Source organism: Mastigoproctus giganteus, chromosome 1 (genome assembly GCF_048544385.1).
Source record: "Mastigoproctus giganteus isolate SK-2022 chromosome 1, ASM4854438v1, whole genome shotgun sequence".
NCBI classification, from domain to species: domain Eukaryota; kingdom Metazoa; phylum Arthropoda; class Arachnida; order Uropygi; family Thelyphonidae; genus Mastigoproctus; species Mastigoproctus giganteus.
In genome coordinates this window covers 120,505,408-120,521,171 of record NC_143575.1, presented here as the reverse complement: position 1 = coordinate 120,521,171, position 15,764 = coordinate 120,505,408, and the positions used below count along the sequence as shown (strand labels likewise).

The following is a 15,764-nucleotide window of genomic DNA, read 5'->3' as shown; positions in this document are numbered from 1 at the left end:
TGTAACTAATTAAATTAACTGTCGTTGGAAATCGACGGAATAAATTGAATGCTTTATTTTTTTCCTTCTTTGCTTTCGTGCACTCTTCGTTCCACCAGTAGTTGAAGTGCCGTCGGGTTTGGGGGTTTGATAATGGAATTGAGCATTTTGCTGCAACTAAAAGACAGGATGTGATATAATCAGTTACTTTGTCTATAGGTTGTAGCTGAATAGTTTCTTTGTCCAGAATTATTGCTGATTGAAATTTGTCCCATTTGGCTTTAGAAAATTTCCATTTTCTGCAGGGTTGGTCTAATGGTGATTTTGTAGTGAGCAGGTTACAGACAATTGGAAAATGGTCACTTCCCATTGGATCATCCATAGCGGACCACTGCATGACTGGAAACAGTATCGGAGAACAAATCGAGAGGTCGATTGCAGAAGTCTGTCCAGTAGGTAATTGTATGTGGGTGTGTGTACCACTGTTAAGAATGGTAAGGTTCTGTTTATCTAGTAGAGTTTCAATCAGTCGGCCCTGTCTATCTAATTTAGAGGATCCCCATAAAAGGTGGTGGCCATTGAAATCCCCTAGCAAGCAGATTGGGGAGGGTAGCTGTACTAAAAGTTCTTCGATATCTTTATAAGAGTAGGTATTGGTGGGAGATAGACTGAGACTAGCGTAAATGCAATCTCAGCAATCATACACACAGCAACGGCTTCAATTTGGGTTTGAAGAATGATTTGACTAGCAGGGATCTTTGAGTTAATCAAAATAGCTACACCACCACGAGCAGAGTCAGATGTATTCCGATCTCTTCGATACACTGAGTAGTTTTTTATAGAAACAGAAATTTTAGCAGTTAAATAGGTTTCCTGCAGACAGAAACCCACTGGAGAGTAGCATCTAATTAAGTACTGAATGTCATCAATGTTGCCTCTAAAGCCTCTACAATTCCACTGTAAAATATAAGGCATTATTTGAGTTTAGAAGAAGTTGTACCTGACGTGGCTGTCTTGTGGCGTTCTGGCTTTGGTTTATTTCTTTTTGGAAAGGTGGGTCGACCTGTGTCCATATCTTCTTCTTCTTCTGCAAATATTTCAAGAATCGGATCTTCCTGTTTAGATGAGTACTCTTGATCCATCAATGTTTCCTGAACACTCTGTTTTGAAGTTGAACTGGGATTATTTGGAGTAGTAGCAATCACTGGCGAATGAGGAGATTTTGCTGGAATTGTAAGAGGCGTATTACTTGCTTGGTCTGAATGTTTCTGGATATTGGACTGCTGCTGAGAAAGAACAGCTCGAGCCCAGTCAAAGATTGATATGTTGGATGGAACAGTAACATCAGTTTGCGTGGCTATTGTTTGATATTTTTTTGCAATACTGGCATAGCTACGGTTAGATATACTGGGTGCAATTAATTTTCTTGCTTCCTGATAAGTAACTTTGTTTTCGACTTTATATTTTACAATTTTTTTCTCCATTTTCCACTTCTCACATGTTTAGAGTAAGCAGGATGGTTACCCTTGCAATTAGGACAAGTCATTTCTTTTGCCAAACAGTCATTTTGACTGTGATCAGAAGATCCACAGTTAGGACAAGCTGGGTTCCCTCTGCATGCCGTCTGAGAGTGGCCATACTTTTGGCATTTATAGCATCTTAACGGATTAGGAATATAAGGACGAATGCGACAGAGTAGATATCCTGCTTTTACTGATGAGGGTAGATTTGGACTGCTAAAAGTCAGAATGATATTTCTGGTGGGTGTGAGTATATTGTCCCTTTTAGTCATAATTCTTTTGACAGCAATTACATTTTGTTCATTTAGCTCTTCTTTAATTTCTTCTTCTGTCACATTCAAAAAGGTCCCAACTAGATATAACACCCTTAGATGTATTTAGGGTTGCATGGGCAGTTACCTTTACTGGAATTTTAGCAAAGTTTGTCACTTTCAAGAGTTTTTCAGAATGCCTGCAGTTGACAGTTTCTACTAGTAAGTCCCTCGATTGCAATCTCTTAACCATCTTGGGAGACCCTGCAATACTTTCCCAGTGTTTTTGGATAAGAAAGGGGGATAGCTTACTAAGAGGCTGTTCTGATAATGAATGCATTATTAAAAATGCAGGAAACTCGGTCGCAGAGGAAATGGTTTTTAACCTCTTTGCTTGCGAAGAGTCATGTTCGTGCACTGTGTCTAGCCGACTGCTTGTCGGTTCTAAACAAGGAAACATATTTTGTTCCATCTTGGCTCCTTTTAGCCCCTGGCAGATGAACTTTTCTGACAAGGTTACCGGCCCCGCCACGGGGAGGCAGGAGCAGTGCCTGGAGTGACCAAGCGAAATTAGTAGGAGTTAGTCTATTAGATGTGAAAAATAAAGAAAGGTTACTTTCCTTCCTTGCTCTCTACCAGTACTTTTGATACAAGAGCTACTAAATTAAAGTATTTCTCAAAGAGAGAAACGTAAAAGAGAACGCAGAATTCACCTATCAAAAAGTCGCAGTGAAAGCACAAAGAGAAATCGCTCAGTCAATCGCTTGGCACCCGGGGCCGAGTGGTCAGTAGCAGGAGTGCAGTAGCACATGCTCTTTGAGTAGACCGGGGTTCAAGCCCCTGACTGCTGAATATGGTTGATCTGCCAACCTGCACTGGACCAGCGTGGCAGATTATGGTCCGTTTCCCTCAGCATGAATTGCTGAGGAGGCTTCCATCCTGCAGTGGGTTGATAATGGCTGCACTTTACTTTTACCTAATACTTCGGCCTCCGTAGTAGAGTCGTCAAGAGCAAGAGTGCAGTAGCACACGCTCCTTGAGCTAGACTGGGGATAAAGCCCCTGACTGCTAAATACGGTAGATCTGCCAACCCACACTGGACCAGCGTGGCAGATTATGGTGCATTTCTCTCAACATGAATTATTGAGGCTTCCATCCTGCAATGGGTTGATAATGGCTGCAGTTTACCTTTTTTTTTTTTTTTTTTTTTTTAACTAATACTTAGTAGGTCCTCCTTTTGCCCTCAGTACAGCAGCTATCCGACGTGGCATTGATTCGACAGGATGTCGGACGCATTCGGGAATACCTCCCGAAGCTCTGTGTAATGCGGTCAGCAATGCAGGTAATTGGTGTATCCAGGCACCTGATATGCCTTTCCATAGTGTCCCACAAGTGCTCTATGGGATTGATATCAGTGGAGTTTGGAGGCAATTGATATGCTGGAAGTCAGAACCGTGTTCCTCAAACCATTCCTGCACAAATGCCCGCTGGCTCGGTGCATTGTCATCTTGGAAGACACCACCACCATTCAGGATAAAGTGCAACATAGCAGGGTGTACACAGTCAGCAAGAAGTTGATGACAGTGGAGACCACTGATGCATTGTTCCATATACACTAGGGATCCAAGTTCCTGCCAGTGAAGCGTGCCCCACACCATACAATCGCCTCAACCAGCCTGCACTTTTGATACCATGCATGATGGTCCAAGAGCATGTAGTTGATGCCAAATCCGTACACAACCATCCATGGTGTGGAGTAAATAACATGACTCATCTGAGCAGCACACCCTCTTCCAGTCTTCTAATGTCCAACTTGCATGCTCTTTGCACCAGGCAAGTCTTTTACGCTGATGAACCTTGGTTAGGAGAAGATGCCATAGGGGATATCTGTTGGGGTAGCCCACACGTGTGATGCATGGTAATGCCAGATATTGTTCCGAGTTGGCCCATATTGTATTGGGTAGTCAACTCTTCAACAGTGCTGTGCCTGTTCACATCGTCGGACCCAGGGCTCACCTCTAACATCAACCTTTTGCTGATCTTTGCAGTTTTGCCATCGGGTCGTTGTTTGACCATTTTGACACCAGTCCTGGTATACTTCACTACAGTGGCTCTTAAACACCCCACAAGTTTGGTTTGGTTTTTTTTTTTTTTTTTTTTAGGAGCATTAGCAACTAAGGCAATATTGCTCCGGGAATATGCGGTGGTCATTCCCTGACCTTTCCGCATTCTCTGTATTTGGTGGTGACGGGCTCGAACCTGGGTCTAATCAAGAAGCGTGCACTGCTGCTCCTTCCCACCTGGCTACGGAGGCACCACACCCCACTAGTTGAGCCATTTGGGAAATCAAGGCACAAGATCGTTGAGTACCCACAATCTGTCCTTTATCAAAGTCCAATAAATCCTTCCTTTTGCCCATCACGCTCAGAATTTTATTACCTACTGAAACACTGACACCTTATCTATGCTATGTAGGACGACTAGCCCCACACTCTTGTACCTCACGTGGTCAACAGGTCACATTCAGTTTTCATAGAGGTGGTCATAATTCAGTGATCACTCAGTGTATAGTATGTACATAAAAAAATAATAAATAAATAAAATTGACACTTTTAAAGGACATTGTTACAAAACGTGAAAATTTAGGTCCACTGAATTTTGCATTAATGAGTTTCAACCGTATTCCTACCCAACATAATTTACTTATTATACTCCATTATTTGCATCACAAAGACTAGTAATTATGTGCAGTATTTTCAGTTCACATTCAAATCACTAGAATTTTTATGGAAGAATTCAGTCAATATTGGTATCATCCAGATGGGAACAGATAGGCAATCAGTCAGATGGTGGCAGATTACGGCTAACCAATGCAGCCTCTTTACAAACATCAGAAGATGGTATGAAAATCTACTCAGAGACAAACACATAAAAAAGTACTCATACTTTATATGAAAACTGTCACTAATTAAGACAGATGAGCAGAAATATACACAGAGACAGATATATACACAGAAAGTAATTTAATTTCAATAAACTTCACCAAGCAAGGATTTATTCTATTGTATATCATTAATTTTGTGCATGTTACCATTTCTTGTTATAAGAAACTGTTTATCACGTGGAAGGTGGGATTTGACTTTGGATTCTTCTCCTGTAACCCACTGCCAAGTTGGGCAGTGATGAACCAAGTGATCACCAGCTATTACAAACTGAAAAAAAAAAAAAAAAAAAAATTCTTTAAACAGAAAATTAAATATGATTATATTCATTATTTAATACAATTTATGTTTCTGCAAAACCATTAATAAAATATATCTGAGAGTTTTTAATGAATAAATTAATGTAAAAATGTAATGCAAACATCTTAATGTATAAATTGTAAACTTATCCTGAAACTGATCAAAAACGAATTTTTTCTAATAAATAAATATAGCACAAACACAGTAATACAAACTAATTAATGCATGGGGAATTGAATTTTGAAATGTCCATATTAAACACAATTAGAACATGAGCACATTTTATTTACACCCAATTTTTATTCAGAATGTATACCAATATAGTATTCATATTTTAATACAGAAATCACAGATTTGTTTATTTTACTTGGTCTGTTTTACTTTGTGTCAACTCTAAAGTAAATAGCTGTAAATCATATTTGTAACCTGTTCCTGACTTCATGTGGTTTACCAGAAACTGATACCAGTTCTCCACTGCTTAAATTAATTTTGCCCAATTGCTAATAAATAATTATTTAATATCATAAATTAATTACATTCATAAATGTGAGGAATAATTAAGCAGTATTGCAAAAAAGTAATTTAGAACACAAAGCCTTTTTATTCAATAATTTTTTATAATTGAATAAAAAAAACCCTAATCATATTTTTATGAAAAAAAATTTACATTAAATTTATGTTACATTTAATTAACATAACAGCATTTATGGTTTTTACATCTCGACTCTTGCATCCATCTAATCAATGAAACCTGTCAAAACATCCTGTAATTAATATGTGGTGTGTAAAAACTATATTCTAGGAAAATAAATACTTTTTAGTGCCACTGATAGATAAAAATTATAAAATCTTTTAAATGAATTATAGATTTTTCTATAATATAAATGGAAGACTCAAACTGATCTGGCAAAGCTGAAGTGTGGTAATTATAATACAGGTGACCCCCCTGCTTAATGCTGATAATTCGTTCTGGTAAAACAGAGTGCTAAGCGAGCGCTGCATTCCCATAAGATAACATATGTATTTGTGAGTTGCAGTCAGTGCCATAGGATATTTCCTAATCAATAATAAACAGTAGTAAAAAGATGCATAAATATCAGTCAAAATATTTAATATTCAAATATGTGTACATATAAAATATTCTGCATTATATATGTATATAATTATGTGGTAACTACTTACGTTTCAAAATTAAACTTAAAATTCCAATTAAAATCATAAATTTTATTGATGAATTTAATCATGAAAAATGTGTCAATTTTGGCCCTCTTTCTCGTAAACTAAAAGGTGTTTTAATTTTAAATCCCCCGCAGCGTTACCACCGAACAATAAACTCAACCGATCCTTCGCCGCTTTGAAACCTGGTATGTTTTTTTCTTTTTTCAATATGAAACTTCTTTTAGGCAGTCGTTTCCAAAAAAGTCCTGCTTCATCTATGTTAAAAACTTGTTGATAAGTATAACACACAATATCCCTCATCAATAATTTCTTCAATAAGTTCTTTTTTAAAAGTTTCAGCTCCTTGATCTACACTTGCAGCTTCTCCCTGGATTTTAAATCTATTCAACCAGCCCTTATTAGTTTTAAATGGTTTCACATATTTTTTTTTAGGCGAGTTTTCTTCAGATCATTATATAGGCTAATCTCTCTCTCTCTCTATTTTTTTTTTTTTTTTTTTTATAATATTTAGCTTAACTGAATTCTGCATTGGATATTATCTTCAATAAAATTAGTTAAAGTCTCTCCATTTCAATCCTAATAGCCGGCCTAGCCCTAGTTTGCAGTGGAACAGCTGTCTTTCCCACTGCTAAAATTAATTCTTTATTTTTTATAATTGTTCTTACAGTTAAACTTGCCAGTCCTAAATTATGGCACACATCTGCTTTCGTTGACCAGAATCGATTCCCTTCGAAACGACTAATTTAATTTTCAAATTCAGTCTTTTTCTTACATTTATAGTCTTCGTACTGCATCCAGACGTTGCTTTTTCATTCTTATCCGCCATTATTAACTCTTCGAAAATGTAACTGCGTTGGTTACATTAATTATGATACATTGTTCGAGTAAACTATCTGTTACGCACAATGTCTAATATTGTACTGAGTGATGACTAGACTTCAGATAAATGCATATAATGCAAATATTACAAGCAATATACCTGATCATTTTTTAAAATGTTGATGTTGGAACTACGTAACAAGTCACTGTACTGTAATTAAATCAGCGTGTGAGAAAATTTCACTGAGCGTGGGAAACGTTTTAATGCTGTTTTGCTATTAATTTTCAAGCTATCGACTACATCAAATGAAACGATTTCATTAAATATGTCAAAAATGCAATCTGTAAAAGAGCGTTATAGTGATTTGCGACAGCATTATAGTCAGATACGGCTTATAATATAAGAACAGGGTTATAGCAAATTAGTGTAAAGCTAAGCGCGTTATAACGAGAGCCTGCTGTATTTCCGAATTCATGAATTTGGAAATATTCTGAATTCACAAAATTCAGAAAATATCCACACGCTAGTCAAAGAATTTTCAGCTCCAACAAATGAATACATTTTTGAAAATTTTGTTGTTTTATTGATCTAATTGTCATATTAAATTGTTCTCTATAAGTAGCTTTAATAATACTAGTCATGCTCGTTTTATTTTTTTTTTTATTTTGTTAAAGATTTTGTAGGTTACTACTTAACATAGGTAGAACCTTTTTATCATTTTAATCTTGCTGCCATTGTTATAGATATAGAGTGAGTGGTAGGAGAATTTAAATTTCTTAAATGTGGTAAATAGGTATCTCTAAAGATTGAATCACTTAGGTTGGACCTAATTGGATAATTTTCTTATATATTAAAATTAACTTATAACTTCCAAGTGTAATGGTATAGCCTAATATATACAATGCAAACCAGGCAGCATGGTAGTATTATTGCTGTTTAAATGGTGTATCAATAAGAACATTCAAATTTTAATTATATATAATTAATAACATAAACTTCATAGTATAACTGGTAAATAGTGTTATTACTGCATTACATACATGTGTTTAGTGTAGCGTTTTTAATTATACCGAATTTTAACGAATCATGCCTAAGACCAGAGCAGCTGTACTCCGAATCACGACCTCACAAGCTGCTTGTTTGATATCTGCGGAGTTATCAGGAATGGGAAATGATATTGCCAATCGGAATGTCTTCGTGTATGCTTGATGTAAGGAGCATAAGGATTTTATCAGCATGCCATCAGAGGAATTAAATTCGGGGCACATTAAACTGTCAGCTGCCCACATCTAGCTTGCAGTTGATCATCAAGCAACACAGCAGACCACCCAGGCAAAACGCATTGGCCCCACAGGAGATAGCTGTTATCACTGACTATTGTCAGAGAAACAGAAAATATATTGTGCAAAAAGGATAAGTAAATAGGACCAGGGTTTGTCTGCAAGGAAAAAAGTTGACATTGTGGAGCAGATATAATCTTTTATGGGCATAAAACGTGATACTGTTGTATACATTGTCATTAATGACATTAAGAGTAGATCTACAGACTAACCAGTAGAGATGAAAGTTGAAAGAAAAAAAAAGTCACAACATAGGATTAAATTTTAAACTATCTGCAGTTCTGCCTAGACATGACTGCAGGGAGTATATGATGAGAGCCCTGTCAATCAATTTGGCCTTGAACAGATTTTGCAGAGCTCATGGACTAGTATTTTTCTCCCTTGGACTGTGCTTGTTAACAGGAGAGACTGCTCCTGTAAGGATCAATACACTTAAATAGAAAGAGTGCAAGAATATTTGCAGAAGCTATAGAGGAAGTGTTAGGTGGGTCCGAAAACTGCTAGCCTTGGGGGGAGACTAATAGACTATTACACAGAACAACAGATAAACAATAGTGACAAGCACAGGTGAAAGTAATTCTTGCACTGCTTCTATTGGAATGAACAGCAGCCTGAAAAGCAAGGTGCCGGGAATTTCAAAAACTGTTCAGAGTCATCATGAAACAAGTAAATATTTGGGCTGTGTTAAGATAACTAACAGTAAGAAGAGGTACACGTACATTTAGGTGTACACCAATGTTAGGAGTATAGTAAATAAATTGATTGTCAGTGAAATAGGAAATATACTGACCACTAAAGACAGATCAGGTCAATTAGGACCTGGTTGTGTGCCTACCAGGGACTAAAGATGATGTTTATAGAGAAGTTATCTTTTAAGGGCACAAAATATATTAGCATTGGTAGAAGCATATGATGCAAGAAAACAACCTTATTCAGCATCAGCAAAAAAAAAAAAGTTCCATTTCACCGATTCATTCGCTCCAAAACTTTGTCTACTTTTCCTTGAATTTATTTCAGCTATCAACTGAAGGTTGTCACAGACATTCTCTCAGATATGCCAGACAAGCTGCACTTGCTACCTGGAAGTCTAAAACTCTGATGGAACTGACATTCGGGTGACAGTCAAGTCAAGTGGACCCAATTTTGGCGAAGTCCAGACGGTCTGTGACAGCCAAATCCTCTGCTTGTACCTTCATGATGGTGGGACTATTAGTAATCCTTGGTATAACCTTCATTGCACAAGTACATGGTGGGTGACCACCCAGGTGTGAACCAACGTAAGCAGGGGTCGAGGTGTGGTGCCCACACCACACGGAGAAATGCCTCCCCTCTATGTTACCAGGCAGTACTAGGTGGTAGATGACTCTCATCAACTGGTGCAATACCACCACTCTGCTTATTGGAGGCTTGAAGTGGTGGAACCCATGTTTAGTCTCTAGAGCTAAGTTCCGGTCAACCCTTCCCTATCTCTTCCATCATGCAATATGATTGATGACTTTTGAGGTTATGATGAACATTGTGATGAGATCCAATTTTCTTTACATTTCGAGGGTACAGCTCTAAAGCGGTGGTCGCAGGCCGGCCGCTAGTTAGTACACCGGTCCGAACCTATTGGTAACTCTCTAGGAGGCTTCCAGATCATCTAGTGTATAATCTTGCTATCTCTACTCTGCCAGATAGTGACTGGAGGGAGTCCGAGTAGTGTGTATATTGGGGAGCATTGTCGAGGTCACGTTATGTCAAGGATCTGGGTATATTCTTACCATGTGTATGCCATATCCAAAAATTTCATTACTTCATACAGCATGTCCTACCCACTTTTTCTTACTATTGAATACACCATGAATTGACAAACTAATAGAGCAATCTTACCTACGAAAAGATCGAAACCTCCCAAGCACTTCCTAATTCATTTCACAAATATACGTGGTCTCAATTCTAATCTTAATGATGTCCATTTCCACTTGCACTCTGCCAAACCCCATGTACTTTTTCTGACAGAATCTCAGTTATCGGTTGATTCAACTACTGCTCATCTCAGATGCCCAAATTATTCGCTGTATGATTCCTTTCGCCTCAAAGGTGGTACTTGTACATATGTCCATTCTGATATTCCCTGTCAGAGACTTGGCAATTTGGAATCTACTCTCTTTGATCTTCTCTGGCTTAAAATCTCTTTACCTCATTGTGTAAAATTCATCTGTTGCCTCTACCGTTCTACCAACTCCACTAATCACTTGGAGCTTTTTGACTTCCTCTCTTCGTAACTTGACTTCCTCTAGTCAAACTTTCCTAACAGTGAGGTAATTTTCCTTGGTGATTTTAATGTTCACAACTCCAGCTGGCTTCCGTTTTCTAGTCACACCGACCCAGCTGGTCGAGATGCTGAGGCTTTTGCAATTACTAATGAACTAGCAGAGATTGTTCATTTACCTACAAGAATACCAGACAAACCTAATCATACAGCCAATATGCTGGATCTTTTTCTCACAAACACCCATCTAAGTACACAGTCGAAGTGAGAGGTCCTTTAGGCATTTCAGATCACAACTTGGTGATTGTCTCTTCTCGAATGGAGCCCTTATCTCACGGTTATTACCAACCTCGTGTTGTTTGGCATTACAAGAATGCAAAATGGGATGACTTGCGAGATATCTTTTCTTTGGTCGGATTACTGTTTCAAACCTTCTGATGTCAACGTTTGTTCAGATCGTGTGAGTGAAATTATTCTTGTAGGAATGGAATCCTTTATTCCACACTCCACTTCAAAATCTCGTTCTTTATCTAAACCTTGGTTTATCAATAAATGTGGTAAAGCTGTTCAAGAGAAGAATGTTGCATATCATACTTGGCTTGTTTTTAATTCTTCAGTTTCATTTTCTGCCTACACTAAAGCTCGCAACAATTGTAAAGCAGTAATTAATCAGTCCAAACTAGAGTTTGAAGAGGCTAAGAGTAGAAAACTTGCTTCTTGCCCTAATGGTAGCCGAGCATTCTGGTCCCTTGCCAAAACTATTGGCCACAACTTTTGCCTATCTCTGCTACCACCTCTGTCCAAACCAGATGGTTCTGTTGTCACTTCAGCCAAGGATAAAGCTGACCTGCTAGCATCCCATTTTTCTTCGAGCTCATGTATTAATGATCTTGGTAAAACACCTCCCACCATTCCCAACACACTCCAATGCCTCCTGTGGTCTTCCGTCAAAAGGATGTCAGAAGGATTTTGACGAATCTTCGTGCTAAGAAAGCTCCAGGTCCCGATGGTATTTCTCCACTTGTTCTCAAAACCTGTGCTCCTGAACTCACTCCTATTCTTTGCCGCCTTTTTTCACTTTCTTATTCCAAAGGTGTTTTTTCTTCTGTGTGGAAATTTGCCCATATCCAGCCAGTTCCTAAAAAGGGTGACAAATCCCTCTCATCCAATTATTGTCCCATTGCAATTACTTCTACTCTTTCTAAAGTAATGGAGAAATCAATTAACTGCCAACTCTTACACTACCTAGACACCTTTCGTCTGATCAATAATCGTCAGTATGAATCCCGTCAATGTCAATCCACTGGTGATGTTCTGGCTTATGTTACCCATTTATGGACTAATTCAATGGAAAGGTTCGGTGAAACACAAGTAGTTGCTCTTGACATCTCAAAGGCTTTTGATCGTGTTTGGCATAAAGGTCTTCTAAACAAGCTTCCATCTTATGTTTGCCAACTGTTTTTAGTAATTGGTTATCCAGTTTTCTCTCTGATCGCTCACTGAGGGTGTTGGTAGATGGCTGTCTGTCTTCTAACTTCTCCACTAATACCGGTGTCCCCCAAAGTTCAGTTATTTCCCCCCACTCTTTTCCTCTTGTATATCAATGACCTTCTTCCATTGACTGGAAATCTTATCCATAGTTTGGCTGATGATAGCACATTGCATTCCACTTTCCAATTTGAGAAACCTTGCCCTGTTCAATCAGCTTCAACTTCTCGAAAATCTGATACCAATTCCTTAAATTCCGATCTTCAGGTAATTCTCCAGTGGGGCAAAGACAACTTAGTTGATTTCAACACTTCTAAAACTCAGTCTTGTCTTATATCTCGCAAAAAGGATTCTTCTGCTCCTATGCTTATCTTTAGTGACACTCCAATTTCTAGGCAAAATGATATATCTCTTTTGGGGATTACCCTGACTTCTAATCTATTGTTTCCTCTGCTTCTAAAAAACTTGGTTTTCTCTTTCGCTCTCGGCGTTACTTTCCTTCCAAACAGCTGCTCACTCTGTATAAATCGCAAATCTGCCCTGTCATGGAATATTGTTCCCACATCTGGGGTGGTGCCCCCAAAACCTCTCTCAGGCTTCTTGATTCCATTCAGAAGAGGGCAGTTAGGTTAATTAATGATTCATCTCTAACAGTCTCTCCACTAGCTGTCTCATAGATGTACTGTTTCTGCTGCATGCCTCTTCTACAGATACTTCCATGAGCAGTGTTCTTCTGAATTGGCTTCTATAATTCCCGCTCTTTCTTTGAAAACTGTCCGAACACGTGCCGCCACCAGCCAACATCCATTTACGGTCCAACTTCAAACTCACAGAACCAACTTTTCATCTTCCTCGTTTATTCATTCAACTGCCATTTTCTGGAACAACCTTTCTTCATATGTATTTCCTGAAAATTACAGTCTACAGAAGTCTAATGTCAACGAATATCTTCTTTCATCGTCTCAACCTCCAACCCAAGCACGGTACTAAGTACTATAGGTTCTAATACCTTTTGTGTTTGGGGTTTACATAAAAAAAAAAAAAAAACTTCCACAACATATTACTCTCTCTGGTTGCCTTTCGAACATGTTACTGTATAAAAGTCATCCAATAAGTCCACAAAAGACTTGCTAATGTGCAAACGACTAACCTAAATGCTCCAGTCAGTATCTGGGAAGTTAATAATCCCATTATAAGACATTCTGATTTTCTGGCCCACACTATTTCTCTGTATAGTTGTTTATTGTACTCATCAGTCATTAGGCCTATAACAAACTCCTACCCTCATTGTAGCTTTCCCAGTATTTATGTCACACCAAACTGACTCAACATTGCATATTGTTGTGCACATTAATAAATATATATGAGTAGACGACCTGAGAAAACAAGTACAGAGATATGTTGAGAAAAAGTTGCAAGTTAGGTCTCAAATAAAAATATCTGCAATTCTACCCATAAATGATAGGAGAGGTTACATGATAAGAGACCTCTAAATTAATTAAGTCCTTGAAAGACTTTGGAAAGGTTCACGAGGCAGAATTTTTCCCAGCTTGTTCTATAGGAGATAATGTTTTTAAAAGAAAGGAATACATTTAAATAGGAGGTGTGGAAGATTATTTACTGATGCTATCAAGACACTGTTAGATGGGTAAGAAAACTGTTAACTAGGGGAATACACATACTAATAGATTAACAGCAGCTGCAAGTAAAGGTGTGAGTACATCTTACACTATTTCTATTGGCACATGCAGCAGCCTGGAAAATAAGGTGTTCAGTAATTTCAAGGCCTGCTGTGGGACTCACAGAAAAAGCAAATACATGGATAGTGTTAGGGTTGTTAAAAGTAAAAACAGTTCATGTATACTATTGGTCAGAGCAAAGTAAATAAATTTAATGAATTTGAAGTACTGGTTAAGACTTCAAATGTGGTAGGGATATGAGAGAGAGAGAGAGAGAGAGAGAGAGAGAGAGAGAGAGAGAGAGAGAGAGAGAGAGAGAGAGAGAGAGAGAGGAGGTGTACCATTCATATATAAAGTATGAAGATATTCAAAGGGTGAACATATCCAATCAAAATAGGTGGTCAGTTCAATGTTGAGTCAGTTGGGTATGACATAAGCATTGTAAAATCAAAAATGAGAGGAGTGTGTTACAGGCTTAATGAAAATAATGAGTATAAGGTACAATTGTACAGACAAATTTGAGTGAGGCAGTAAATCAGAATGTCTTATAATGGAGGATTTCAACTTACCATATACTGACTGGATCATATGGATTAGTCATTAATCAGGAAAAAATGTTTTTACAGGAAAGGAATACAATTAAATAGCATGGGGTGCAAGAGGTATACCAGGAAGGGTACAACCGGATATTAGAGAGGCAATAAAAGAAAGCAATTTGATTATTAGAAAAGAGCCTTCATGTATTAAGAATCTGCAGATAAAAGAGCGACAAGATGGCAGTGATCATAGTGTAATGATGTGAGATTTACTTCCGGTCACTCCAAATGTTTGTCTAGTTTAGCCTTAAATTTATTTAAGCTATCAACTTCCACAACAAAAGATGAAACTCTGTACCAGCAATCAACTACTCTCTGGCTAGAGACAAACTTCCACACATCTATTCTACAACTCTCTTTCCTCAATTTTAATCTATGCCGCCTCGGGTTCTTAATCTCAGCAAGTGGAAGTACCCCATCAGCATTAAGCCTGCTCAAACCATTCTAGGCCTTCTACATCTCAATCAGAATTTAAGCCTCTCCTGGTAAGAGAACCCTTTTGTTCCTCTCAACAATCTTGTTACCCATCTCTGTACTAATTCTAGTAACTCTACATCCTTCCTAAAATGAGGCCTCCAGACCTGTATGCAGTACTCAACTTGTGGCCTGACCATTGCTTTTACACAGGTATAATCACCTCTTTGATTCTGATAGCAAAATTCCTATATATCATTGACAAAACTCCATGACCTGCTCTGGCAGCTCATCTGCACTGCTCAGAGAACTTCATATCCAACTGCACAATCACTCCCAGGTCTTTTTCATTCTCCACCTCCCTGAGTGTAGTAAAACACAGTTGGTACATTTCTCTTAGGTTACTGCTACCCATATGCAGTACTTTGCATTTGTCAATATTAAACTTCAGTTGCCACTTCTCAGCCCATCTACCTCACTTTTCTAGATTTTCTTGCAGTAGCATACTGTCTTTACTATCATTAACAACCCTACCAACCTTTGTATCATCTGCAAGCTTGGAAAATTAACCCTGATATCATCGATATCATTAATAAATACACAAAACAACATTGAGCCCAGCACCAAACCCTGGGGACTCCACTAATAACAGAGTCCATTTATTACCACTCTCTGGAATCTCCCACTCACTAATAAAAGTGTTATTAGCGAGTGGGAGGGACTCCACTAATAACAGTGACCATTTATTACCACTCACTGGCATCTCCCACTCAACCATCCCTTTATTGATTGCAGCAACTTGCCCTTAATGCCATACCGCTCCAATTTGTACAGTAGTCTTCCATGCGCGACAGTATCAAAAGCATTCCTGAAATCCAGGTATATGATATGAAAATTATATTTTGCCTCCAGTTCCTTTGTGATCATGTCGTAGTATCCAATCAGATTGGTCAGACAAGATTTCCCCTTAACAAATCCATGCCGTGTCTGAATTATTACTGC

The 15,764-nt window shown here is 38.1% G+C and overlaps 1 protein-coding gene across 2 annotated transcripts in view; it reads right to left on the bottom strand.

The window, feature by feature from the left end:
• Atg3 (Autophagy-related protein 3) overlaps nucleotides 1–15,764 on the bottom strand; it is a 423,862-nt gene that overhangs the window by 302,622 nt on the left and 105,476 nt on the right. For both annotated transcript variants that reach the window (XM_090381993.1, XM_090382001.1), the window contains one exon: nucleotides 4,842–4,962. In XM_090381993.1, the coding sequence (XP_090238119.1) occupies nucleotides 4,842–4,962 (121 nt within the window). The remainder of the gene's footprint in view (nucleotides 1–4,841; nucleotides 4,963–15,764) is intronic.